This window comes from Chlorocebus sabaeus, chromosome 5 (assembly GCF_047675955.1).
Source record: "Chlorocebus sabaeus isolate Y175 chromosome 5, mChlSab1.0.hap1, whole genome shotgun sequence".
Classification (NCBI taxonomy): Eukaryota; Metazoa; Chordata; class Mammalia; order Primates; family Cercopithecidae; genus Chlorocebus; species Chlorocebus sabaeus.
In genome coordinates, this window is record NC_132908.1 from 44,915,784 (window position 1) to 44,942,482 (window position 26,699).

Consider the following 26,699-nt stretch of genomic DNA (forward strand, 5'->3'; position numbering starts at 1 on the left):
GCTCCCTCTCTCGTTTAAACCCATTCGGGTTGGGGTTTTTGTTCTGTCCATCCAAAAGCACCCTCCCTGATGTATTATAAGTCGGAGCCTCCAGACTAAGCCCAAACTTGCACCAGGCATTACCTGGATGATGTATGACAATGACAGGCCTTTGGATGAAGTACTGATGGAGGAGAAACTCAGGGTCACCAACAAGGCCACAATGAAGGTAAGGATGTTCATGAGGACATCCATTCTCAGCGCAAACCACCTGAGAGCACAGTTAAAGTAGAGGAGGTGACTGGAGTTTTCGTCGTTTAGCATCTTAAACCTACAGTCAAGAAAATCAGAAAAAGCAGGAGATCGAGTTGTGCTTCTGTAGACTTAGGGTTAGGGTGACTGGGGAAATGAGGCCAGGGAATTTTTAATTGAGGGAATACACTCTCACATAGCAAACTCTTACAAAAATGAACATATATTCATGCTCTTAAAAATCTGCCACTCTAGACATCTTTGATTTGCACATATTTTGGGAAATCTCATGTGGCAATAGAGTAGGGTGCTAAGTGGCTCTTTCTGTCTTTCCCAGAATTGGCAGCTAGAACCTACAGCTGAGAATAAGAGGTGCTGAGTGCTTCACATTCTGACTCCAAAGGATCCCTATCATGGAGTCAGCCATCCTCAAAGGCTTTGTGGAACTGACAGTTGGCCCCCTTGATATATAGAAAGGGTGGGCGTGGGTTGTGAAGCAGGTTACCTTTAGGAAAGTCAATGTTTGTGACCGTAGAGGAGGGAAGGGAGGGCACATGTCAGGTTTCCCTCCCTGAATCAGAGAAAGAAAATTGAAGACAATTGCTTATAAAGCTGGAAGCCTCTTCAAGGAGAGGAAGCTGACACCTTGCATCCCTGCTGCATGTCCATGGAGCCAAAGGTCTTGGAGAGGGGGGAAGAAGCACAGAGCGGAGTGACAGGGAGATGACACAGCCAGGGGACGGGGGCAAGACCCACCCTTGGAGTTCCACATTCCCCAAATGTATGGAAGGCGGATCTCATCAGCTCCTCAGTTCCTAGGGCTGAGATAGCAGAAGATGACCTTGGAGCCTGCGGTCCCTGGCATGGAGCAAAGGGGCCTCTGCATCAGAGGAGTGCAGTGTGAGGGCTTCCAGGCAGAACTCACAGGAAGACCCAGTGACTCCTACCAATCCAGCAATGCCAGCAGAACTTCTGGGGTTCTGGCCCTGCTGGGGTCTCCAAGCTGCTGTCCCACATCTGCACAGTGCACTGCAGCAGCAGGAAAGGGTAGCAGAAAGGAGAGAATGGCCCAGAGGTGCCAGTCACCCAAGGATGTGTTCTTCCTGCTGTCTCCTCCCCAGTTCCCCTGCATCAGAGAGCCAGGCCTGGAGAAAAGGAAGAGGGTGTTTAAAAGCACAGAGCAGGTGCTTCTCAATTACACACACACACACACACACACACACACACAGCGTAGCCTTGCCACACCACGCCTCTGGGGGAAAGAGACCTGTGGCTTGAATACATTCAAGATTGAAATTTTCACTGCACTGAGATGACCATTAACCAAAAGAGACATCAGATTCAATTGCCACTGTGGCTTCCCTGATCTAGTGGGGAAGGGCTTCATGAGAACAGCTGGTAGAAACTATTGGGGGAAAAATGAAATCCTTTCCATGCTTAAAGCACTAAGGAGGTAGAATTCCTCCCCTGGCATAGTCGTGAATGTGCTCAGGCACTGCTGCTCCACGCTGTCCTGGAAGGCCTCCCAAAGTTCTGCCTGGAAGCCCCTCTGACCAGCCACCCTGGGCTCCACCACCCTCTCCTCCTCTCTGTTTTAACTCTAACTTATTTTCCCCAGAGCTTAATCAAAATATTATTCGAAACACAGCGCTGTTTCTATCATGTAGCTATACAGCACACAAATTCAACTGACAGCCTCTGTGACCTGGAAGTCACCTATGGTCTTATCTCTGTGGTTGGTTAGATTGCATAGAAACAAAATCACTAGCTGGGATCAAATTGGAATTTGACCTCTAACCTTTTTACAGTTTTTAAGCTATAGCTTTTTTGTCTGGTGGCAAAAGCAATACATGTCAGAAACCCAAGCTCTTTGGAAAGAAACTATTAAAAGAAGGGAACCCCCATCAGTCATTCTTGGCTCCTTATAGGATTCTCTCAGAAATCTTGGAGGAGAAGCTGTGGGAAGACAAAGCTTGCATGTGTGTTTGTTGTGGGTGAGCTCCATGGGCTTTCCTCATGGCTAGGACTTTGGAAGGGTCTACGTGGGAGGCAGGACTCTTGAAAAACGATGTTCAGGTCAAACTAGGGTCAGGACTAGGTGCTGACTGAACTAAAGACAAGATGTGATGTCAAGTGTACTCTGAGATCCTGGGTGGTAAAATGGAGGGGGCGTGAGAGAGAATTCGATGAAATTCTAAATGTAATGCAATTCCGGGCCGGTTGCAGTGGCTCACTGTAATCCCAGCACTTTCGGAGGCCAATGCGAGTGGATCACTTGAGGTCAGGAGTTTGAGACCAGCCTGGCCAACATAGTGAAACACTGTCTCTACTAAAAATACAGAAATTGGCAGGGCCCCAGCTACTTGGGAGGCTGAGGCAAGAGAATCGCTTGAACCTGGGAGACGGAAGTTGCAATGAGCCAAGATCGTGCTGTTGCACTCCAGCCTGGGTGACAGAGTGAGACTCTGTCTCAAAAAATAAAAATAAAAATAAAAAAATAAATAAATTTAATGCAATTCCAAACTTAGAATGCATTCAATGCACCCTTTAGAACTACATCTAATTCTTTCTCTCTGAAGGGTGTGTTAGCTTTTTAAGGAAGGAAAAGATAGAAAATCTATGTGGGAAAGGCTGCTATGGATTCACCAAACTCCATTTTCTTTTCCTCCTTTGGATACAGCTGGACTACATTTCCCAGTCTCCCTTGCAGTTAGGTGAGCCCATGTGACTCCAATCTGGCCAATGAATGTGCAGAAATCTTGGGATGCTTTACTAGGGTTGGACCATAAAATTCCCCCTGGGTCCTCCTTCCTGGTCCCCTTATCTTCTGGCTCAATACAGATGATCCGAGAGAATACCCCAGGGCCCTTGGGATGGAAGAGCCCCAGATGGAAACAGACTATGCCTGAGTGTGGAGTACAATCCCCTACTGTTGCCCCATGGACTGTCACTAAATTGTGACATCAGGAAAAATAAAAATTTATTGCGTGAACTCCCTAAGATTTGGGGTTATTGTTACTGCAGTGAGCCTACAGTGATTTATACCTTTTTTTTTTTTTTTTTTTTGACATGGAGTCTCACTCTGTCATTCAGGCTGGAGTGCAGTAGCACAATCACGGCTCACTGTAACCTCCAGCTCCCAGGTTTAAGCGATTCTCCTGCCTCAGCCTCCTGAGTAGCTGACATTACAGGTGTCCACCACCACACCCAGATAATTTTTGTATTTTTAGTAGAGATGGGGTTTCGCCATGTTGGCCAGGCTGGTCTCAAACTCCTGACCTCACATGATCCACCTGCCTTGGCCTCCCAAAGTGCTGGGATTACAGGCGTGAGCCACTGTGCCCCGTCTGATTTATACATTTTATGTCATATTTTAGAAGTGTGAAGCTGGAAGATGCCAGAGAGATTTACTAACATAGTCCCCATATTTTAAAAAGAAGAAAATGCTAAGTGAAATGAAAGGTGGCCTTTAGAAATTATTTTTACAAGAAACATGTAATAACATGAAACAGGCTATTTTAAATCGTTAAATAAATTTAAGAAATGATTATAAATACTTAAGAAAAAGAAGACTCCATGAAGAGAAAAAAAGAAAAAAACTAGAAGGAAACATGTGAAAAAAATTAGTATGTTTGGGTTTGTGGGGTGCTATAAGTGATTTTTTTTCTTCTTTTTCCTGTTTTGCCCTATCTTCCTGAATCAAACACATTTTTACTTTTAGAATGAAAAATAGAACAAATAAGGTTGCCATTGAACAAGCTCCCCTCATTCACATTTTCTGGGGCCCCAGATGCTGGAAGAGAGGCTGTGAGGCCAAGTGTCTTCAAGGACTCCTCCTGATTCTTCCAGCTGTTTGTCTACAATCAGTCCCCAGCAGCCCAGACTTCCCTCCTCCTGTGCCCTCCCCATCGGAGTCAGGCATGAAGCATGGGGGCCTGGGGCAGGGCCCCACGTGGGACTCACTGGGTGACGCAGTTCTCCTTCTTGCCATAGGCATGAATGATGCCCAGGCCCTGCATGGAAGAGGTGATGTGGGAGAACCAGGGTGACCGGCTGACATTCTCCACCTTCTTGAGCTCCTGGACTCCTCTGTGGAAAATACTGGAAGAAAATTGAAAGGGGCCAAGTGGGCCACAAAGTGAGGTCTCAGGCTTGCCCCCATACATACAGAGCCAACTAGGCACTCAGCACAGTGCTTAAGTCAGAGACGGTGCCGTCTAACTGGGGATGAAGAGCAGGCCTGGCATTCTGCAGCGATGCCTGCCCCAGGTGTGGGAATGGCGGGGCGTGAGAACCATGAGTCAGCCGCACCTTCATTTGGCCACGGTGCTAAGTGTTTCTCATATCAGGAAAGTCTTGCTCCACAAGGCGTGATTCTAGTCTTCAAAAACCAAAATTTCTCATACAGCGCAGCCCCTAAGTATCAGCCAACCACTTTTTAGTGCCCAGCCAGAGAAAAAGTGATCTGTTCTAACTCTGGAAGAAAACCCAGTGTGTCAACTGCCAACATGTGGCCTTCTAAAGGCATTTTCAAAGGTAATTTTGAATGAACATCATTATAGCTGACTTTAAAACCAAATCCCCACGGGATGCAGCTCCCCTTTGTGTGGAAGCTCCAGGAGCCCTGGTGAGCAGGAGACCAGGGACCTCGGGTGTGTACAGCAGCTGGCTGGCCCCCAAGAGAGAAGACAATCAAACCTCCAGACTCTCAGCTAAAACAAACGCAGGGCAGTGAGGAGGGAAGCCTCATTAGTGCAGAGCTAAAGTGAGTTGGTTGGAAACACTTGGATAATTCAAGCAGGATGAGCTCTGGTCTGTCCAGTCTTTATAGCTAGAAGGGTGAGTACAGAGCAGAGAAAGAGCTTTTACTAAGTAAATCAACTGCATAAACAGGAGGACAGACAGGAGCAATGATCAAACACAGGAATGACAAAAAGGAACATGAGCCCAAAGAATCCACTGTAAGAATGACATTCAGGAGTTGCTTTTATCCTGTAAATGACTCTCAGAAATTATTTGTATTTGGTCATCACAATAAACCCTTGAGTTTGGAGACTCGGACCATTTCTTTTGGAGGCAGAATGGGGTCTGGAGGCAGGGAATCTAAGGCCAATTCACACTGACTTCCTAGAACTAAATCGAAAGGAAAACCCCAACTTTCCCCGCCTACATAACAAAAGGCTCAAAGGCTACTCCCCTTGCACACCAGCCTGCCTTTTTCTGGGTGACAGATGTACCTTTGATTAGTCCCCTCCCACAACCAATCAGGCTGGTGGCAGACCAAGTCTTCATTTGTATAGGAGTAACTTTGTAACTTCACTTCAGCCTCTGATTGGTCGCTTTCTGCAACCAATCATACTGATCATGGGCCACTACTTCATTTGCATGGGGGCGTACACCAAGTGGCCAATGGGAAACCTCTAGAGGGTATTTAAACCCCAGAAAACTGCTGTAACTGACCTTTGAGCCCCTATGCTCGGCTTGCTCCCACCCTGTGGGAGTGTACTTTCATTTTTGTTTTTGTTGCTTCCTTCTTTCCTTGCTTTATGCGTTTTGTCCAATTCTTTGCTCAGGACGTCAAGAACCTGGACACCCTCCACTGGTGACAATTTCGCTTCCTCAGGGTCACCGCGGGAACAGTGAAAGACAGCAGCAAGAGTCCAGCTCTCCCAGCTCCCTAGGGCACGGTGTCAGCTCCCAGAGCCACACCTGCCCCTGCACAGAGTCCAGCTCTCCTGCTCCAGCACATTCCCACACCCGCATTTGCCACTGTCCATGGACACCAGCAGCAGACTTGTTGAACAGAACTGAAGCATCCGAAACTAAATTCGTATTCTTATTACCCAAACCGCTTCTCCTCCTGCATCACCCGTATCTCTCTTCACGTTGCTCTTCACCTTGAAATCATTCATTGCTTCTCCCATCCCCCAACACCCAAAATTCCACCAGACGTGGGAAGTGAAACCCTGATGACACTAACATGTAAATGACTCTCAAATCCACACCTCTCTTCTGTTCCCACTGCTGCTGCCTACCTCTGGTCCTCACTAATTCTCTCACACAGACTGTAGATTTCAAGGGACTCCCGCCCTATAGTCTGCCCTGACCTTTCTGTAGCTCCATTCACCCTCCACATTGTGACCACAGCAATTATTTCTAAAACCAGCATCTGAGTGTGAAAACCAACAACCCTGTGCACAGGTGAAAGCAAGTCCAGGGTTTGTGGGCTGAATATTTTATAATTTGGGGAATTTTCTTTCAGATCTGCAATAACTATCCCACTGGCTGGGCACGCCTAGGATCGTGATAAATGATTATTTTTAGTTATTGATTTTTATGGAAACTCTTGCCTAACAGCTTATTCCTTTTTTAACCAACAAGCCATTGGTTGTGTAGTTTCCCTGATCCTCGCAAGCCCTCTGAAACAGGTGAGGCATATATTTCAATGATTACCTTTAGGGAGAGAGGAAACAGGTGTGCAGCATCTCTCTGCCTTCTCCAAGGTCCTTCAGCTGGTTGTGGCAGAGCTGGGGCTCTAATGCGAATTTCTCTGATTTGCAACCCTTTGCCCTCACCCAATACCCACCATGCTACCTGCTGGGAACCCCAGCTCACCCCAGGAAGAGCGGGGAGCAGGGCAGGTGTCCTAGGAGGCTGGGATCATGGCTGTCCTCCTGCTTTCCCCCAGGGTGGGTGTGCACAGCTGCAGTGGGAACCCCTGCCCCCACAACGTGCAAAGTTGCCTAAGGCCTTTCTCTAAACACACCCATGGTTAGGGTGGGGGTTATTTCTCAAAGCTCAGAGCAGCAACGGTAGAGCCCCATGGTTAGGAACATATCAGCAGAGAGGTGGCAATCATGGTTACTAGTTTCTTGGCCTGGGACCAATGCCTTAATCTTTCAATAACTTCCACCTCTCAGGGTTGCTCTGAGGCTAAAATGCCAGATGTATGCAAAGCACTTAGCACCTGGCATTTACTAAGTACAAAAAATCAATGGTAGACCATCAGTGAGGACAGCAAGCACTCAATGCTCAATATCACGTGATACCCAGTCAGTGTGTGTGTGTGTTGTTTTCTTGTGTAAATAGCACATGGGCCTACCGTAAGAGAATGAAGAAGCCTACAGCAAGGCCGGCCACGACTAAAAGGACAGCAGGAAACACAGCAGCCAAGATCACGAGAATAAATACCACCATAAAGAACTGCTGCAGAAAGTTCTCTGCGTGAAACGGCAGCCTCACATCCAGCTCATCCATATCCTTGGAAAAACGGTTCATTAGCCTGCCAGTGGGAGTCGTGTCAAAGAAGCTCATTGGGCTCTTTAAGATCTGTGGAGAACAGTAGAGAGTCAGAGTCGAGGTGGGTGCTCAGTAAACCCTGCCGCTCTGCTGGGGGTGAAATTGTGAGCACAGGGCCTGACCTTTTTTCCAGGGCACAGAACAGTGTGTCAGGTGATCTTGGGAAAGGGAGGATGCACCCCCTTCTCGCGGCCACCGTGAATGAATGTGAATGTGGGGATTCAGTCTCTGCGCGGAGGTCCCGAGAGACCCCCCCATAGGTCAGGCTTCCCCTCCAAATCTGGGATGCAGCCTGAGACAGGACAGTCTGATGCCTTTGTCGGAGGAAGGAATTTTGTGCCCCATGGCAATAAAAAGCCAAGTTTCACTTTGTCTCTTTACCTCCGAAGTGTGGGCCCCACCCATATGCTCCAGCCAGAGCCCTCCCAGCCCCTGACTGCTGCCCACCATGGCAGTGGAATGCGGAGGGGGCTGGAAGGATCTCTTGAGGCCCGTGTCACACTCAGGGCTCTTTGGAGCAGGAGCTGCTTTCTTGGCCTGCACTTCTCTGCTGTGGAGTGGCCTCCCCTGCCTCCACCCCCCGGCCCAGCCTCAGGGCTGATGATCCACCTCCACAGCTCCCTGGCATCTACCTTTAGTTGGTAATCAGCTATTTGGGAGACTCTTCCCAGACTAGACTGCAAGCTCTATGAGGGCTCTGGCTGTCCCCAGAGCCCAGCACCATGCCTGGCACACAGCAGGTGCTCTATATACCTTGTTGACTGAATAACTGGGTACACCTGCAACGCTTGTGGCCATACCTTATTAAACACCATGTCATGCAGACAGGAGGATGCCATCAGTGTGGTCTTGGTGAAGACGAAGCCTTTGGTGACACCAAACACCAGCACGGACACCATGCTTGCAGCATACACCCACTGGTACACATGCTGACCGATGTCTGCCAGCACTGCACCGACCTCACACGTGGTCCTGTTGCCCTGGGGCCCACAGGTCATCTTCGGAGAAAAACAAGAGAAGCACCAAGAATTGATAAATTCCTGCCAGGAGAACAGGAATTTTCTGGATAATCTTTCCAGAGAGAAGAAACTAAGAACAAGGACATGAGTGTTTTGAATGAATCAGGTGGGTACAATCTAATCTGTTGCCTTCTTGGGCCTCTGAGCTTTGCGGGGTTCCTCCTGCTGGCACTCATGACCCCAAGGGGCACCTGACTGTGAGCTCAGCACAGTCAGTGGGAAAAACAAAGCAGAGAAACAAGGTGGGCACCGGGCAGCCATCCCCGAAGCTCACAGCACCTCGGGACACCAGAAGCAATGCTGGGCTGGGAAGATCAGAGAGGCAAATGGGGAATCAGAATTCTACAAGGCTGGAGGAGTAACCCTCAGGCAGAGGATCAGGAACTGACCTCCAGCATGCTGAGCTGTGTGGCAGCAGCCACCAGGCCTTCGGGGTGACTCAGGGGCTTCTCTGTATGACAGGCCAGCCCCACAGTCCCTTCCCTTTCTTTTTCCCAAGGGGTAACTGAGAGGGTGCTAGGGTACTGCCTTGGGATCTTTGGTGGGGAGGAGGGTGGCCAGTGAATACAAGTGGCTCTCAGAGGATTCAAAGAATCTGTGGCTCTGTCCTGCCCAGCGAAAACACACAATTTTGCCAGCACTTATGGGGAGAGGGCATCTCCTCGCCCTGAGAAATTGGCAGTTTCATTTTTCTCTGGGCTGTGTGCTAAAAGTCAAGACTGCCCTTGGGGAGCAAACAAGTATCTTTCTTCTAAATGCCATTTTGCTGATTACAGTCGCAGTGGAAATGTAAACCAGAGGTGGCTGATGGATGAACATTGTTGAAAGCAAAAGTATCTCTGGGGAGTTGAGGGATAGAAGGCCCAGCCTGAAGAGGAGATACTCCTGTGCCTTTGATTGTGCCAAGGCACAAGGGCCAAACACATGGTTCAACCACCATGGCTGCATGTCTGGGAGGGTAGGGGCAGGGGCAAATACACAGTGTCCGGGGCACCAGGGGCAAACACATGGTTCAGCCACCATGGCTGCATGCTTAATCAGCCAACGGCGTGGGACTCCTGGGGAAGCACCAAGCCTGTGAGAAGGCTGCACCCTGACCCTAAACCTCGGGCCCTCCAGGGACACAGCTCTTCGTGAGTGAGGGGGCATCTGGAAGAATCTGTCTATTCCGGAGATGGCTCTCTATTTCTGCACAGAGCAGGCCACCCATCAGCCTCTCCCCTTGGGACTAGCTTTGGAAAGCTGTGCCCAGCAGCCTCTCCCCTGCCCCTGTCTCCCCAGTGCCACCTCCCTTTGGTTGTCATAGCAACAGAGCTGTACCAAATGTAATCTTGGAGGATGGGCCAGTGACCCCACAGCATTCCCCAGGGCTCCAGGAAAGCTTTAAGACCATTGGCCAAAAGCTGGGAGAGCTCCCAGCAAGCTCGAGAGAGAGTCAACACATCAGTTCTTCCCAGGAAGGGCCCTGCAGAGAAGGGTCCCCCGTGGCTCCATGGCATTTGCAGAGCCTGAATCTGATGCTTGCCCGTCCTCTTCATGCAGAGACGACTTTGGGGAGCAGAGACATGTGGGACCTTCTAGCACTGGGCAGTGTCCGTAACAAGATGCCAATTTCTCTTTAGGAAGACACAAATCCGTGTTAGGCTTTCCTGGGGGAAACTTACAAGAGAGACTGTGAAACTGACCCAATCTTGTACATGCCTGATTCCAGACAAGCTGGGGCACACGTCTTCTTTAGTCAACCCTTTAAAATCTGCAAGTGGTGTCTATACCCTGCTTGTCTTGAAAAACCAAAGGGGATTCCAGGGGCTTGGGTTCTGTGGTGTAAGCATCTGACCTCCACTTCTTGAAAAGGGCAGGGGGATGCATGTGGGCTCATGGCATGGTGGCAGGGGCAGTCAGATGCTCTGGCAGCAGTGTTTTACTCCAAGACACAGACTCGGTATCCTCCAATGCCAAAGGGAAACTCACCCGTGAGCCCTTGTCCAACCAGAGACCCAGCCACCAGTTGCTGAAGGCAGAGCTGCCAATCATCAGGAGGAAGAGGAACACAGTGAAGAGAGAAAGGAGGTACCCTGCAAGAGGAGGGGAGAGGCCCAAGGGGCTGCAGACGTGAGCATGTGGCAGGGGCTGACCTTCCTCAGGTCCCAACCCTGATGGGAAATTCAAAACCTGCAGGAAAAGGATCCGCACACCTGGAAACCACCTGCTAGACTGATGTGGCATATCTGAGTGTTGGGGCCCTGAGCCATGGGGACATCTGTTCTACCTAGTTGGAAAATGGGTCCAAACAGTGAACATATTGGAAAAACCACCAATGTGCACTTCAATAACAGTGACTCAGTGTTCTTTAAAAACAAGCCAAGGAAGGCCGGGCATGGTGGCTCACGTCTGTATCCCAGCACTTTGGGAAGCTGAGGCAGGTGGATCACCTGAGGTCAGGAGTTCGAGACTAGCCTGGCCAACATGGTGAAACCTTGTCTCTACTAAAAATACAAAAATTAGCCAGGCATGGTGGTGGGCACCTGTAATCCCAGCTACTTGGGAGGCTGAGGCAGGAGAATTGCTTGAACCTGGGAGGCAGAGGTTGGAGGTTGCAGTCAGCCAAGATTGCACCATTGCACTCCAGCCTGGATGACAGAGCGAGACTCCACTTCAAAAAAAAAAAAAAAAAAAAAGGAAAGAAAGAAAAAGAAACCAAGGAAAACCTTGTATGGAAGGCTGGCAATGGACTGGCCACTGCTGTACAGAGCGACTGGAGTGCAAGGGTACGGGTCATGGTGCTGCTCACTCCACTCCAATAAAAGAGAGTCTGGCAGCTTTAGTGGAGATGAAGAATTATTCCATTTAAAAGGCTGTATTATCACATGTTAGTTTTTAGGAGGGGAAAAAATAAAAGCATTGATAAATGGCCCTCCCATAAAGAGAGTAATTGTTAAAGAAATCATAAAATGTGAACCCAACAGTTTAAGACAGGATTTTTTTTAAATGCAAATTAAATCAAGAAACTCGTTGTTTTATACTGAACCTCCAGAAGCCTTAATGTACGTGTGATATGTTTTCCAGGTCACGGTTCCTTCCTGGGGGGACTCAGTCTGGATGAGCTGGTGCTCAGGAACTGTGGAGATAAACACAAGTGCCACGTCTCTCACCACTGGGGCGGGGGCCCAGCGAGCCAGGCACAGCCCCTCTGTGGACTCCACAGCACGGCTAAGGGGGCTGTGACACATCCTTCCACTCGTCCCATGCTCTCAAATTTCCAACACACTTTTGCTCATTTTGTGCTACCTGGTCCTCAGTACAGCCCTGTGAAGTAAGCTTCTAGTCTCTTGAGAAATATTTATTAAGCACCTACTATATGCTCAGTCCGGGGGATGCAAGGGTTGTCTTGGTCTATTTCTCCTAGAAGCAGCACCCAAGAAGAGACTATGAATACGAGGTTTATTTGGGAGCTAAAGGGAATAAGGCATTTCACCAAGCTGGCAACCACTATGGGCCACTGGGGCTTCATCCCATGTGAAGAAATCTCAGAACCAGTGTAGACACACACTCAGGGCTTTTCCACGTGATGAGAGGGATCTGGGATTTTTCTATACCGATTCCTATTGGCCAAAGGGTGAAGGCCACTCCCTGGGTAGGGGTGTTAATTCCTGCACTTCCAGCTTGACATGTAGCTGGCAACTCCTAGAAAAAGCCCCCAGGCAAAGGAATGCAGAGGTGGCATTTGGGAGGGGGCTAGGGGTGCTGAAGTGGTAAGGGCACCCTTGTCATCTGCTACAGAGTAAGCAAGAGGCAGGTCCTGTGTTCTCAGAGCTCACGCCATGCAGAAGAAAACCAGTGTATACTCCTAGGTTGGCTGCTGCATGGACACCTGATTCCCTCAATGTCTGTCCCACGTTCTTCCATTCCCCAAGGGGAAGGGAAAATGACTGTCAAGTTCTCATGGAAACAAGATTTTGGAGGAAAAGGGATGCTGGACAAAGCAGCTCCCAGCAGCCAGTACTGAATGCATGTCTCTTCCGCTCCTCCACAGAGAAGCGTGAAAACGTCAACTCCAAAGCAGAATTATACACCATACTTGGCTTTTATAAACAGAGATAAATAGAGTTAGAAGAGGGGGCACCCCACGTGCAGATTCTGTGCACCCTGGCCCAACAGGAAAAGCTTTCACGCCTCAAAGGCACCTTGCTGAATAGAGCCACCATTACACTCTCTGCCTGGGAACCTGGAGCGCCTTTGAAAATGTTCAGCCTGACTTTAGCCTATTGTGTCTCCCTCGAAACTGCAAAATGAGGGAGACGCCTCAGCGTGTGAGCAGAGTCTAATGAACGGCATCCGGAAGCACAAAAGGGACTGGTCACATCACCTCGCAGCCTGCAGGCCAGGGCAGGAGTGCCGCTGATGCTCTGTTTGCCTCAGCTGTGCCTTAGAAGACACTGTGATGCCAGGCAGGTGGGCAGTGTTGTCTTTAACCAGTTCACGAGTCTTCCCTTCCTCCACCTTTCACAGCCCTTGACAACCCAGTTGTTTATCCTTAAGGACTGCATCTCTCTCCAGCATGAAATTTCACGATTACACTTTCCTTTCCAGAGAGGGGTGAGTGATGAGGAAGTGAGGAACAGAGATTACTCTCTCCACGGGACCCCAAATCCCACGCAGCCTGGAGGTTTCTCCAAAAATCACAGAAGAGATATCTGGGTACTTCAGCCCTGGAAGCCTCTGGAACTGCAAAACTATGTTGCCTTTCCAAACGTGCATACATTTGTCACACCACCATTGAGGATGCCAGATCTCATCGATTCCAAGGCTCACTTCTCTCCCCCACATTGTAACATCTCTGGAATCTGGATGTGCCTTCCATTTGCTAGTATGTCATATCATTTAATTAGCAGAGATTTTTTTTTTTTCTTTCCAAGTGGTAGGTAAAGTGGTGGTAGCCTTAAAAAATGGATAGCATCTTAAATTTGATGAAATGTGCTAAGTTTTTTTGTTTGTTTGTTTTTTCGGCTATGCATTATTGAGAAACAGAACTCTAACTTGGAAAGCCACCTTGCTGTGTATACTTTGAGGACTATTGACCCTCTCTGTGTCCAGCATGGGGCAAGGGACAGAGTAGGTGCTCTAGGGATATGGAGTGAATGAAGGCAGGGTGTCTACGGAGGAGAAGAGGTGGCCTGACCAGCTGGCCCCCACCAGGCTCATCTTCCACATCTTGTCTCCCCACCTCCCTGGAATCACCTCCTCAAGCCCTCTACCCTCTCCCACCTTCTCACTGCAGTTTCCCCAGCAAACTCCTATACAACCTTGAAGGACCAGTCCAAAGGCCACCCCCTCTGTGAAGCCCTCCCTGACGTGTTGGTTTCTCTCACCCAAATTCCCCATTACTCTTACTGGTTTCCCGTAGATACCCATCTGCCTGTGTCCCCGCCAGACCACAAGATCCTGAGAACACGGGCATCTCTTCTTGCTCTCCCTAGCCCAGCTTAGTACTGGGCACACAGTCAATGCTTAACCTTTATTTGTTGAAAGAATGAATAACCTTATCCCACCTCAATCTCTTCATTGCTTCATAATCCATTTTCAATGCTCCCCATAAAGAGTGGGAAACAGCTCTTGTGTCTGCCTTTGCCTCTGATGAATCCCCGTGCATTACTTTGATCTCTCCAGCTCATAATAACTATTAAGCATCACTGTGTGTCAGGCACTATGCGAATCACTTATGTTCATTTTCTCATTTAATCTTTACCAGAAATTGTGGTTGGTACTACTTCCTCATTTTATGGATTAGGAAGCTAAGGTTCAGAGTGGCCAAGTATCTTGCTCAAGGTCACAAAACTAGTAAGTGGTGGAACCAAAATTTGGACTTAGGCAGTGGAACCCCAAGGCACACAGTACCCTAGACCATCCAATTCTGGCTGCGCAAAATGACATGCACAGTGTCTACACTGTGTGTATCCCAAACGGTAGATGCCCAATACATCCTTAAGTGTATGTGACCAAGGGGATGAGTGGTAAATACCTTTTGTGTCTACAAATTCTGAGCCTGTTTCGGATTCTTTTCCTTCATCTTTCTCATTTCCTGGAGCCAAAACTAGGGTGAGAAATAAAGAGAGATCTGTGTCCATTCAAGCCAAGGACAATAAGAGGGATGGGATTCTAACCGATTATACCAGCATCTTCCTGTCTCTCAGCAGGGCTCTCCTTGAAGGCTTCCACCATTGCTGCATTGTAAAGGTGTTCAGGATCCTGGAGACAAAATGAAATTCCTTCTGAAAGCTAAGTGACAGGACGTCTCCCAGGCAGGAAATCCCGAGGGATTCCTCCCCAGTTGCTCCCACACCTGCCCAGGTGTGAGTTACCTTGAACTGCAATCCTCGCAGGTTGTGAATCAGTTTTGCATAGTGCCCTCTCTCCTCCATTAGCTCCTTGTGGGTTCCCTTTTCACAAATCTCTCCATCTTCTAATAGAATAACTTCATCACAAGACTCTAAGAACTGCAGAGGTAAGTGATCGACAATGAACTTCTGCCTGGAAAGGAGAGCCCATGCCAAACTCCTCTCCAACCTTAGTTAGCACGGTTGACTTTAGGGGCCAGATCATTCTTTGTTTGAGGGGGCTGTCCTGTGTGTTGTAGGATATTTACCAACCTCCCTGACCTCTACCCACTAGATGTCGGTAGCACCCCATCCCAGAGGTGTGACCAGCAATGATGTCTCCGGACATTGCTAAGTGCCTCCTGGGGGCAGGTTGGCCCCTAGCAGGGAACCATTCATCTAGTACCCACAGGTCTCATGAGTCCAAAAAAAGCCAGCCTTTGGCTGTCACAGTGAAGCACACTGAATCTTCCTTTGCTACTGCTCCTTAAATAAGCTGCCTTCCTAAGAAATCTGATCATGGCTGCATGCAGTGGCTCACGCCTGTAATCCCAGCACTGTGGGAGGCTGAGGCCAATGGATCACCTGAGGTCAGGAGTTCGAGACCCACTTGGCCAACATGGTGAAACCTAATGTCCACTAAAAATACAAAAATTAGCCAGGTGCGGTGGTGTGCACCTATAATCCAGCTACTCAGGAGGTTCAGGCAGGAGAATAACTTGAACCTGGCAGGCGGAGGTTGCAGTGAGCCAAGAAGGTGCCACTGCACTCCAGCCTGGGTGACAGAGCAAGACTCCGTCTCAAAAAAAATAAATAAATAAAAAATAAATAGAAATCTGATCATGGAGATTTGGGGAAAGTAAAACTGACAGTCACTACAGCCAGGACTTGGTAGCGAGGGGAAATATGATCTGCACGAAGGCCCTTCTCTGTTCTAACATTATAAGCCTCCCTCGTCATCCCCATTTAGCCCAGGAGAAGCAGACCATGGTGTGGTCCCCAGGCAACAGGCCACACTCCCTGGCCTGAGGAATTTATGCCAGCTTTATCTATGAGATAAAAACACAGCTACATTTAATGCTGGCATCCCACATTTTGCCCAAAGCACTTCTGTTTTTTTAATTTGAATTCCCTTCACTTCCATATCATTCGTGAGATCAAAGAGTTCTGCTAAGAGAGTTTTCCTTTCATTTTGGAATGAGACACAGAGCTCTCCCCACCAGGATCAAGGAAGTCCGCTCCTAGAGGCAGGCAAGATGCTGAGACTAAAGATGGTTTGACCGAAAGAAGCCTTTGCAGTATGGGCCAGAGGTCTTCCCTGATACTGCACGGTTCATCCAAGGTCAAATCAACCTCTGCTGCTCTTGATTACAAGCCTGAAAGAAGTAGCTGTGTTCGGTCATTGTATACTTGATTGGGCGAGTTGGGAGGGTGCCCAAAGGCTGAATGATAACAGTTCTAACAGCTTGGACAGTTCCAGCCCTCATGCCTCCCTCCCACTAACTGCCCAGCTCTCTGTCTTATCGGCTGATATTTCAGATGGGGAAACAGAGACACCATAAGCCTGCTCCAGTCCCATGGCCTTTTCTGCCTGTGCCACAGCACACGCTCCAGCTCCAGGAGCTCCCAGGGAAGCCCCCTCTGGCTAGCAAGCCCCCAATTCACTCCAGAGATATGAGGCCGATTTGAGCAGCTTTGTTCTGCAAACTGTCACCGAATCCGCCCCTGAGTTGGATTTCAGTGGCTGCTCCCAGCCTCTTTTCACTGGTTTCCTTAGAAAAGCGATCACCCATCCCAACAACTCAGATGCTTGCCTGTGGGCCTGAGAGTAAGAGAAGAGGGGATCGGCTCTGGAAAAGCCCCGGGTCCCAGTTCGGGGGCTCTGAGTTCCATCCTCCCTGACAAGGGACAGCGGGACTAAGATCTTGTGCCACCTGGTGGCTACCTGCCTCTTCCAACTTGCAAAAAGTGAGATAAAATGACAGGGGAAGGTGGAATCTGAGCAGACGGGCCTGGTGTGAAGATGGCTCCTGCCTGAGGTCCTACTACGGCTCAGTCAGTTTCAAAGACTGAACCAGAACCGACGTTGTGATTCCCCTCATGAGGACTCCTGGAGGGACAGCTGTGACCCACACCTGTCAGGGATGACGTATCCCCTCCGGATCCCCAGAGCCCTCAGAGGACAGCCCTCCCTGCTGCAGGGTGTCTCCAGGGAGATTCCAGGTGCAGAGGGGGGGCTGCCAGGTTTAGCACCTGGACTTGGCCAGAGCCCATTCTCAGTCACCTCATGGGGGTCTTGAAGAAATCCAACCTTGTCCTCCATCCTAACTCAGAAGAAGAACTAGGCCAGAAGAAGAACTAGGAGCTCTTGTCCACACCAGCCCAGTGTGATGCTTCCTGGAGGTGCTCAGGCCCACTCAGAGGAAATCCAGACAATCCCCATGTGCAAAATTTGGATGCCTGGAGCTTATTCCGGGGCCAGAACTCTAGCCCCAGGCAAAGGTCGGCTCAGGCTAGGGGCAGCATCACAGCAATGGGAAAGCCTGGTTTTACGGGGTCTTCGAGGAACCCCCTCTTTAGGCTGGTCCTCCTGGCCACTACTGGAGGGTTCTAAATGCTGGCTGCAGCATCCTATAACCATGGCAACCTTATTTGCTGCAATTGCCCCTCCCTCTCCACCCCAGCTTGACTTACCCTTGCAAAGACCTGCTTCCTGTCTCCAGACCAGGCCCTTATGTAACATGTTCTCTGCAGGTAGCAGGAGAGTAAAGAAGATGGGACTCTTGCTCTCCTGCCCCAGTAGGCCTTTCAACATAAGTCAATCCCGAGGAATCTCTCATCGGGCAAGGAGACACACACGTGCACGCATGAACACACACATGCACACACATGCAGTGCCCCCCTTCTCTCGCACATCTCTGGGGATTCCCTTCAAAGAAGAGAGAGGGAGATGGTCTGGAAGCAGGGAAACCTGGCCTGGGAGGAGGAGTTTCTTGGATTCCCACCAGGCATTCAGGACCCCTTATGTGGGACCAATGCAGCGAGAACTGTTCCCACCCTGCCACATTTTCAAATTCACTCAGGTCAAGCCCAGTCACTTTCTTCAGTGAGATTCATGCTCCTTAGCTTGCGACAGTGGCCCTGAGCAGAGAGAGCTTCCCCAAAGCCTCAGCCTTAGTCTCAAAGTCCTAGCTTCCAGCCTCTTTCCCCTGGGGTGTGATGCCTGGGGCATCTGGGCCCCTCATCTAAGAGGTCTGCCACCCCCTGACACCCCCAGTCAAGGTGTCCCTGGCCTCAGGCTTGCCCAGAATTGCTGGATTAAGGGTGGGGCCGCCATTGCTTTCCCTGGCTCCCAGAACTGGGAGAAGCAATCATCCTTTTACCAGGCACCCAGAACTGGGGGAAGGGTGCCCCAGTCCACCCACAGGCAGGACTCAATTGCCTCTAGAGAATCTACCCTCTGGGGCAGGAAAGGTCTTGACCCCACTGAGGCCATGCACAGAGTGGAACAGGTGGACCTCCTGGGACCCACGAAGGCTGGGGAATCATGAGTGTCTCTTGCATCCCTGGCTCCCTCCCCACATTCCCAGCTGAAGACAGGTAGATATAGGCAGAATAGGAGGCTCTGTGAGCCTCAGACACCAGCCACACCCATCCCGTGACCTCCTGGATCCTGCATGTCCCATCACCTGTAGCTGGTGGGTCACCAGGACGACTGTCTTCCCCCTGAGCGTCTTCTTAATGCACTCCTCAAAGACGTGCTTCCCCACATGGGCGTCCACGGCCGACAGGGGGTCGTCCAGCAGGTAGAGTTGACAGTCAGAGTAGACGGCGCGGGCCAGGCTAATCCTCTGCCTCTGCCCCCCGGAGAGGTTGAGGCCCCGCTCCCCAATCTGTGGACAGGGACAATGCTACTGCCTATTGTCAGGCCACCCTGAAGTTCTTGGGCAATGGAAGCTTCCTGGAGCTTTTCAGGACTCAGGGAAAAGATGTACACACTGATCCTCACCTCGTCCAAGTTCCTCCGCCCCTTACGGGGCCCCCAGTCACACAAGACTCTGTGGTGAGTGGAAGGGCTCCACTTGTCTACCTCTCCAGGAAGCCTGGTGAAGCCTGGTGGGCAGCGGCAACTAGGACAAAGCTCTTTCCCATGAGGAGTGAGGGGTGCCCATCTCACAAGACCCCAGCCCAATGCAGATCCCACGGGGAGGGGCTACGTCATTATTACCACCAAAGGGAATTGCGTGAGCAGAGAGCTGGGGAGAATGCAGCAGTGAACCAGAGGGAAACGTGGCTGGGTGCAGATGGAAAAGGGAGTTCCCTATTTTATTTACTTGGAGAGCAACTATCCCATCCCTAGGCAACTCTACGCACTGTGGAGAGATAAGCCTTGACTTCCTAGTTCATCATCACTACCCTAAGGCCTGGCACCACGCTGGGCACAGAATAGGTGCTCAGCAAATATTTACGGAAAGGATGATTGCTTACTGTAGGTGATTCTATCCAATGGAACCCCAAGTGAACCCCACGTGTTCAGCCAGGCATTGAGCTAGACACAGGGTGGGACACACAAGCTGGACAAGAGAAGTCCCCTCTCCCTGGGGAGCTCCACGGTGGGCAGGTTAGTTTATGTACAAAATAGCAGCAGCAAGCAGAATTTCACAAGTGCCTGCTGAGAAGCATCAACAGAGTTCTTTGGAGCAAATTATTCAGGTGGTGGGACTTGGGAAAGCCCTTCCTTAAGGAGGTAGATCTGGGGTTGAAACTCAAAGGGTAGTGATGCCACAGGAGCAGAGACTTAGAGGCTAGGAGGTGAGTGGACACTTTGGCAGGCAGGTAGGAGCACAGCCTGGAAGGGTGAACCAGGGCTGCAGTGTGGGAGGTCTCAGATGCAGGCCAGGAAGGCTTCACGGCCATTTCCTTGGGGAGGCAGACTGAGGGCACCAATAGAGAAAAACACCCAAACTGGCCTTTCCTCAGAAAGCCTTAGCCTTCTGGTCTCCTCTGGGGCTCCTGGGCAAGGTGAGGAAGATTGTGCAGAGGGCATAAGAAGGGTGGGGACCCAAGATGGCAAGGTGACTCCCTGGGTCTCTTGGGATGGCAGGCTCAGCCCAGGATGGAGCTAGCACTTTGGACAAGCACCCCAGGGGGCAATGTTTAGAGGTGACCCCCATACTCCTGGCCTAGGCAGAGCCAGTGAGGCAAGAAGGGGCCCTGGTTTGGAGGACAGAGCCGGCCCTCGGGATGAGGAAGCAGTTTTCACCAGAAACCCTTCCTGAGATGACAGGCAGATTGGGAGTAGCCCCAAGAAGTGACTACACTGTGCCAAACACCAGTAAGCTTGGTGTCACGTACACTGTGACATCCAGCAAGTATAGATACAGAGGGATAATTCAGAACAGGTGGAACCTGAGCTTTGCCCACACGTTCTTGGGGCATCTGGATGTGGAACCGGGGCTTGCTGCCCTCAGCCCTTTGGACCTGAGCAAATGTACTGTGTGCAGCAACAGTGGGCTTGCGCTCCCAGCCCTGCTCACCTCAGTCAGGTCTCCATAGGGGAGGTTGCTCAGGTCCTTCTGCAGGCCACAGACGCGGACTGTGTGCTGATACCTGTTGGTGCAAAGCTCAGAAGTAGCTGGGTGAGAAAGACTGCAAGCACCGCTGCCCTGGGCTGTTTCCACAGGCACTGCTGGTGTCGCTGGGACAAGGCCAAGGGTGGCGAGTGCTACGTCCAAGGCTCCCTGACCAGTCGCTCTGCCTTCAATGACCCAAGGGTGGCGTCCCATTGACCACCGGCCCCTCCCCTGACCTGATGCAGAGTTGATTCAGGAATGGCTCCTTCCCTGGCAGGGTTCTTGCTAGACAGGGAAGAAGATAACAGTGAACAGGAAAGCACTGCAGGGAACACTGAGGGCGCCACCTGCTGGACGCTTGTGGGAGTCAGAGGAGGGCTGCAGTCACTGGGGACCGCCTCCTGAGGGGCGCAGGGCTGAAGCAGGACTGTGGGTGGAAGAGAGGGTGTGTGTGAAGGAGGCTAACAGCAGGGGCCTGGGTGATCACAGATGACGACCTTGACATTTGCCCAGCCCCTTCACAAAGCTACTCCATCCACCCCTCACTGCTACTCGGTTGGAGAAAACAGTTCTCTCCCCTGCGACAACTCAGGCCACTGAACGGAAGGGAATGGCACCTGAGGTGAGGGGGTGGAATGGGAAAGAGAGTGGGACTCCTGCTCTTTGGGCCTCTTGGCCTCTCCATTGTGCCCCCTCAGCGTCACCCTCTGCCTAGCCCTGCAGCCCAGGCTTTGGGGAGTTTGACAGCTGAGGCCCCAGCCAGCTCTGCAGCAGCCAAGCCGCCAGGACTAGCACCCTGTCCTGCAAAAAGCAGCAAAGCTGTGGGGTTGGCCCCACAGTGGTTCCCAGGGGCATGACCCCGCTCTGCCCCAGGGGAGGCCTTTGGGGACTTTTGGCACCGAGGAACCTAAGACCATCAGTGGTCACTGGGATGTCGTCCCCATGTTACAACAGATTCCCACACCCTCCTTCCTCAGTTTTCTCTGCAACTCAGCCTCACTCAGACAACCCCACCATAAGTAGAACCTTCCCCAGGCATCACAGAGCCCCCACACAGCCACCTTGGGGACCCAACTCCTGCTCGGGATGCCTGTAGTGCCTGGCTCAGGTGTGTGCTCCCTCCCAGCAGCTGCTGAGCAGCACCACTGGGCCTTTAGGTTTCTGTCCTGCTCGGCGGGTTGCCTGCCTCCACAACGGCTGATTGGTTGGTGGATGACAGATTGACTGATTGATATCATTAGCATTATCATCATCAGGACCCTCTTTCCTTCAGTGAGTGACAATGGGCAGGTCTCACAACTCAGACATTGAAAGACAAACCTTCCCAATAAAGAGGCAAGAAAGAGAGCAGATAGGCATGAGCAGCTGCCCTTCCGGTTGCACACAGGCCCCAAAATAGAACCTGGGCACGGCCCGAGCATTGTGCCCACACACAAACTTTAGGGTTGGCATACACAGCAGTTATGATGAGGGGCCTTGGAATCAGAGAATGGGTTTGACTCCAGCTGGGCGACCTTGGACAAGTGACTGTACCTCCCTGATCCTCACTCTCTGCTCTATAAAACTGTGCAAACAACAAACTCTCATTGGGTTGTTGTGAGAATGGAGCAGAAAAACATGTGAAGCCATTAGCACAGTGTCTGCTGCATGGCAAATTCTCCATCAGTGGGGGCCATAAATGCTATTACTACATTTGCCAATCTGTGACTACAAGACTCAGACTGCGCAGCACATTTTCCTCCCCTCAACACCTCCCACCTTCAATTGCCTCCCACCCTCCTGCTTCCTATGGCCCTGAGAGCCACAGTTTCTGCCCTAGGAGCAAAATCTCTGCTAAATATGCCACGTATGAAGGATGCTAGATCCATCTTTCAAAGCCCAATTCAAGTGCCATCTTCTCTTCCCTGATCCACCATCCTCTCGTGATCTCTGCTGCCTTGGAACAATCCGAGCACAGTCTCCCGCCACCTGGCTCATTCCTCCCTGGTGCACTGTCATTTCTGTGCATTTCTTATAGCCCCTTCCAGGCTTGAGCATCTTAAGGGCAAAGATACACCTGAGCCATCTCTGTCCCCATGTGCCCTGCATGCTGAAGGCATTTGGCACATATTTGTCCTCTGAACGTCATTTTGATGAATAAGGCAACTCTGTCCAGTCCACTTCCACAGACAGAGAAGGTGTTCCGGGTGGGTGACACAGGCCAAGAGATGCTGAGCAGAGTAATTTGGCTGCACTGATCACTGACTCCTGCACTGATCACCTTCCTGCCACACCTGAGCCTCCTGGCCACAGGACGGCATGGCCAGGGAAGAGGAGGTGAATTGACAAGCCTCTTGATGAGAATATATATGCTGGCCATGCCAGCCAGCAGGGACAGAGTCGGTAAGATGAGAAAGGCCAAACTACCACTGGAGAGCTGACAGCCAGATTCCTAAAACCAACTCTAATTCTCTTAATTCAGCATTGTGATGCCTGGGAAGGCTTCTGAGTGACCCAGCTGTCAGGCAGCTCCAGCTCCAGACAACTGATGTTGATCTGGAGCTCAAGGTCTAAGTCCAAGACTCAACTCTGACATTTCATAGCATTTAATACCTTGGGAGGGTCAACTCACCTCTCTGGGCCTTTTTCTTTATCTGTAAAATGGGGATATAATGCTATGATCTCCCTAAATGGGTGGTTATGGGACTCAAATGAGAGAATGTACATGGCAATACACCAAGCTAAGCAAAGAACCATAGGAACCCATTACTTTCCAGAGCTTAAAGATGATGGTCCAATCAATGGTGAATTGGATAAAGAAAATGTGGTATACATACACCATGGAATACTATGCGGTCATAAAAAAGAACAAAATCACATAGCAACATGAGGCAGCTGGACTTCATTATCTTAAGTAAATTCACACAGAAACAGAAAACCAAATATCACATGTTCTCATTTATAAGTGGGAGCTAAACCTCGGGTATGCACAGACATAAAGATGGCAACAAGAGGTGGGGGGATTTCAAAAGGAGGGAGGGTGAGAGGGCACAGGGATGAACAGCTTCCTATTGGGTACTATGTCCACTAGAGAGTGAACAGGATCAGTAGAAACCCAAACCTCAGCATCACACAATATACCCCTGTAACAAAGCTGCACCCCCTGAATCTAAAATTAAAATTTAGAAGAAATCGAACATTTCAGAAGTAGGGAGAGAATAACTATAGAAATGTCCAAGGTGATCACGGTATTAATGAGTTATGAAATGTTCTTAGAGAAAATATTTCTCCCCAAATTGCTGTCTGTTCATTACATACTACAGTTATTACAAATACATACTCATAATTTTCCTGTTGAAAACATTTACAATATACTCTTTTAGTACTTTTGAAACATGCAATACATTAAAATTTATCATTGTCACTATTCTGTGCAATAGATCACTAATGACTATTTCTTCTGTCTAATTGAAACTTTGTACCCTTTGGTCAACATCTCTCCTTTCCCCTCACTCCTCTCTCCCCCAGCATCATATATCAAAACACAAAAGTGTACCCCATAGATAGATGTAATTATGTCCATTTAAAAAATAAAATAATATTAAAAAGTTGATGGCTCAAAGTAAATCGAGTAGTTATAAGTTGAGCTTTGTTTTTGTGTAGTTAGATCATTCTGAGGACACTAACAGCGATAATATATCCTGATAGCTCTGATGTCAATTAATAATGTCAGGGCTGACTCATTACATACTTGCTCATGATTTCAAGCAGTTTTGGGTACTCAGCCTAAAGCAAAATTGCTGGATTCATTTTTCTCTAGTCAGACCACATATGCCCTATTGCAGAGAACCTCGGAACATATGTTCCTCTGCCCTGGGAATGAAGTACCGATTCTATCCTCTTCCCAGTGTGCAGTCACAGGTCTGCAGAAGTTGCCTCTCCTTAACGCTTGGCTCAGGAAGAGGAAAACCAGTGCCTGTGTGGATCTGATGAATGTTTAATGGGAATTCATTAAACTCAGAATCCACTTAGCAGTCATTACCAACAGCATCAGCATCTGTAGGAGAGTGTGTACCAAACACAAATGTGCCTCCTGCTTTAAAAGTTAATATTACCTTTGGTGATCATACTTTTCTCCAAAGAGTATGTTTTCTCTCACATTTCCATGAAAGATCCAAGCCTGCTGTGAAACGTAGGCCAAAGTTCCATTGACTGCCACCACCCCTTTCTGCAGCTGCATCTGAACAACAAAACCAGAGAAGCTTCAGGAGCCAAGCCTTGAAGACATTTCCTCGAGTGCCCGTTGCACCCTGCCACCCACCTATTCCACAAGTATTGGTTACAAAGGTGCAAAAGCATCGACAGGATGTCTTGTCCATGCACCAGAAAGCCCAACCATGCAGATGGAGAATCTCAGAGTCAGACACCTGCACAGGGCCAGGCAGGGAATGTTTGAAAAGAGTCAGTGGTAAGCTCTGCTGCAAATGGGAGAGCTTGGACTCCAGGGCTGTTCCCAGTGCACATGGCACCTGGCCCCAACTACAACAGGGTGTTCTCTCAACAGACTCTTCACAAGAGGCTCCCCTTCCTCCAGGTGCACTGGCTGGACCCAACCCTGCTCAGCCAGGCCCTGGGAGCAGGGCACCGCCTGCACGGCTGTGGGTGCTAGCCTTCGCACACCCCATCTTCGGGAAGCAGCCTTGACTCAGTTGCATTGTTGGTGCCATGAAAGGATGCAGACCTGATGGGGCAGGATTTTCTAATTTGTCAAGAGGAGTCAAAGATCCAGTTTTCCATGAAATCTTTGGACTTTTAAAGCATTCGGCAATCCAATTAAAACTATGCATGGGCTCCAGTTTGTGACCCTGAGTACATACGCTCATTTAAGATGACCCCTCATGGGGGCAACCAATACACAACGGTAGACAGTGGGGATGCAATGTTCAAAGCTATCAACAGAAGGGACACGTGGGGCAGGCCACAGTGATCAGGGCTGATGCTCACAGGGCAGTGGCAGTGGGTCCAGGGGCAGAGGAGGAGAGTCACCAAGGCAGCCAAAGGATGTGATGTCATTTCACCTCAGGAGTTGTGCAATGGACAGAGAATTCAATTTGGAGAAGAGACCATGATAATAACAATAATAATCATAGTATTTTTAATGTGTAGGGTATATTCCGTGCACTGAGTTAAGAGTATGTTCGATGTTTATCACCATGACTGGCCTTGCAAATTATCCTATAGTCAACTATTGCTTACATAATCTCATTCGATCCTCACCACAACTCTCCTTAGCCCCATTTTACAGACAACGAAACCAAGAGGTTTTATGAGGCTCAGAGAGGTTAAGTTACCTGCCCAAGGCTAAGCAGTGAGCATGTGGCAGACACAGCTGGGGAACCCAGGCTATCCAGAGTGCCCCCCTGCCTCCCCAGTGACCACAGCAAGGGGCCTGATCCCACCACGGTTGCGTGGGAGACAGATGCAATGTTATCTCAAAATTTCCGAAGGATAGAAATTAAAAGGAGGCAAATTTCACTCCAATATACATCAAAATTCTCCAAAAAGGGAACTGGCTGTGACATGTTGAGTTTCCCATCACTGGAGCTATCCGAGCAGAAGTTGGGTCATCTCTTATGCAGTAGGATGCTATTAAGAGTATTCACATGATTATGTGGGGAATTGAGCTGAGTCACCTCTATGGCTCCCGCTGACTCATCATGGAGGCACACACTCTAAGAGCGTGGGTGACCTCAAGAACTCATCTGATTCAGCCCCCACCTCCGCCTGCAGGAAGGGAAGGAGTTGTCATTCTTTCTACAGATGAGTCAACTGAGGCCAAAAGAAGTCACTCATATTAAAACTCATAAGACACATCCCACCACCACCCTATTCTGGAATCTCCACTTCTTCAGAAGTACCCTGACCTCTTCCTGAAAGAGGCAATCCCAGCTTCACAAACTTCCCTTTAGCAACAGCAGAGTGGGGAGAAAGAGGACTTAGCATTTTTTTTCCCACAAAGCTTATCCATGTGGGATGCGACGTAGAAGCCATGGTGACATAGAGGTTTGTAAAAACTACAAATGGCTTGGCCATTTTCCCTGGGGTCACCCAACTAGAAGGAGCAGAGAAGGGACAAGGACCCAAGTCCCCTCCCTCTTCCTACCCCAAGGTTTGCAGAGAAGCTGGGGGCACGAGCTGCTTTAGTTCAGGCATAAAATACATCT

The 26,699-nt window shown here is 49.7% G+C and overlaps 1 protein-coding gene across 6 annotated transcripts in view; it reads right to left on the bottom strand.

Moving 5' to 3' along the window:
• ABCC12 (ATP binding cassette subfamily C member 12) overlaps window positions 1-26,699 on the bottom strand; it is a 72,148-nt gene that overhangs the window by 13,583 nt on the left and 31,866 nt on the right. For 2 of the 6 annotated variants that reach the window (XM_073015718.1, XM_073015715.1), the window contains 12 exons: window positions 24,591-24,715; window positions 20,461-20,533; window positions 18,613-18,816; window positions 14,909-15,043; window positions 14,720-14,795; window positions 14,569-14,640; window positions 11,578-11,667; window positions 10,521-10,624; window positions 8,331-8,528; window positions 7,334-7,560; window positions 4,195-4,332; window positions 124-310 (listed from right to left, as the gene is read on the bottom strand). In XM_073015718.1, the coding sequence (XP_072871819.1) occupies window positions 124-310; window positions 4,195-4,332; window positions 7,334-7,560; window positions 8,331-8,528; window positions 10,521-10,624; window positions 11,578-11,667; window positions 14,569-14,640; window positions 14,720-14,795; window positions 14,909-15,043; window positions 18,613-18,816; window positions 20,461-20,533; window positions 24,591-24,715 (1,629 nt within the window). Of the gene's footprint in view, window positions 1-123; window positions 311-4,194; window positions 4,333-7,333; window positions 7,561-8,330; window positions 8,529-10,520; window positions 10,625-11,577; window positions 11,668-14,568; window positions 14,641-14,710; window positions 14,796-14,908; window positions 15,044-18,612; window positions 18,817-20,460; window positions 20,534-24,113; window positions 24,716-26,699 lie in introns of those variants that run through there. The other 4 variants (XM_073015716.1, XM_038008522.2, XM_073015720.1 and 1 more) reach the window with 3 other exon arrangements.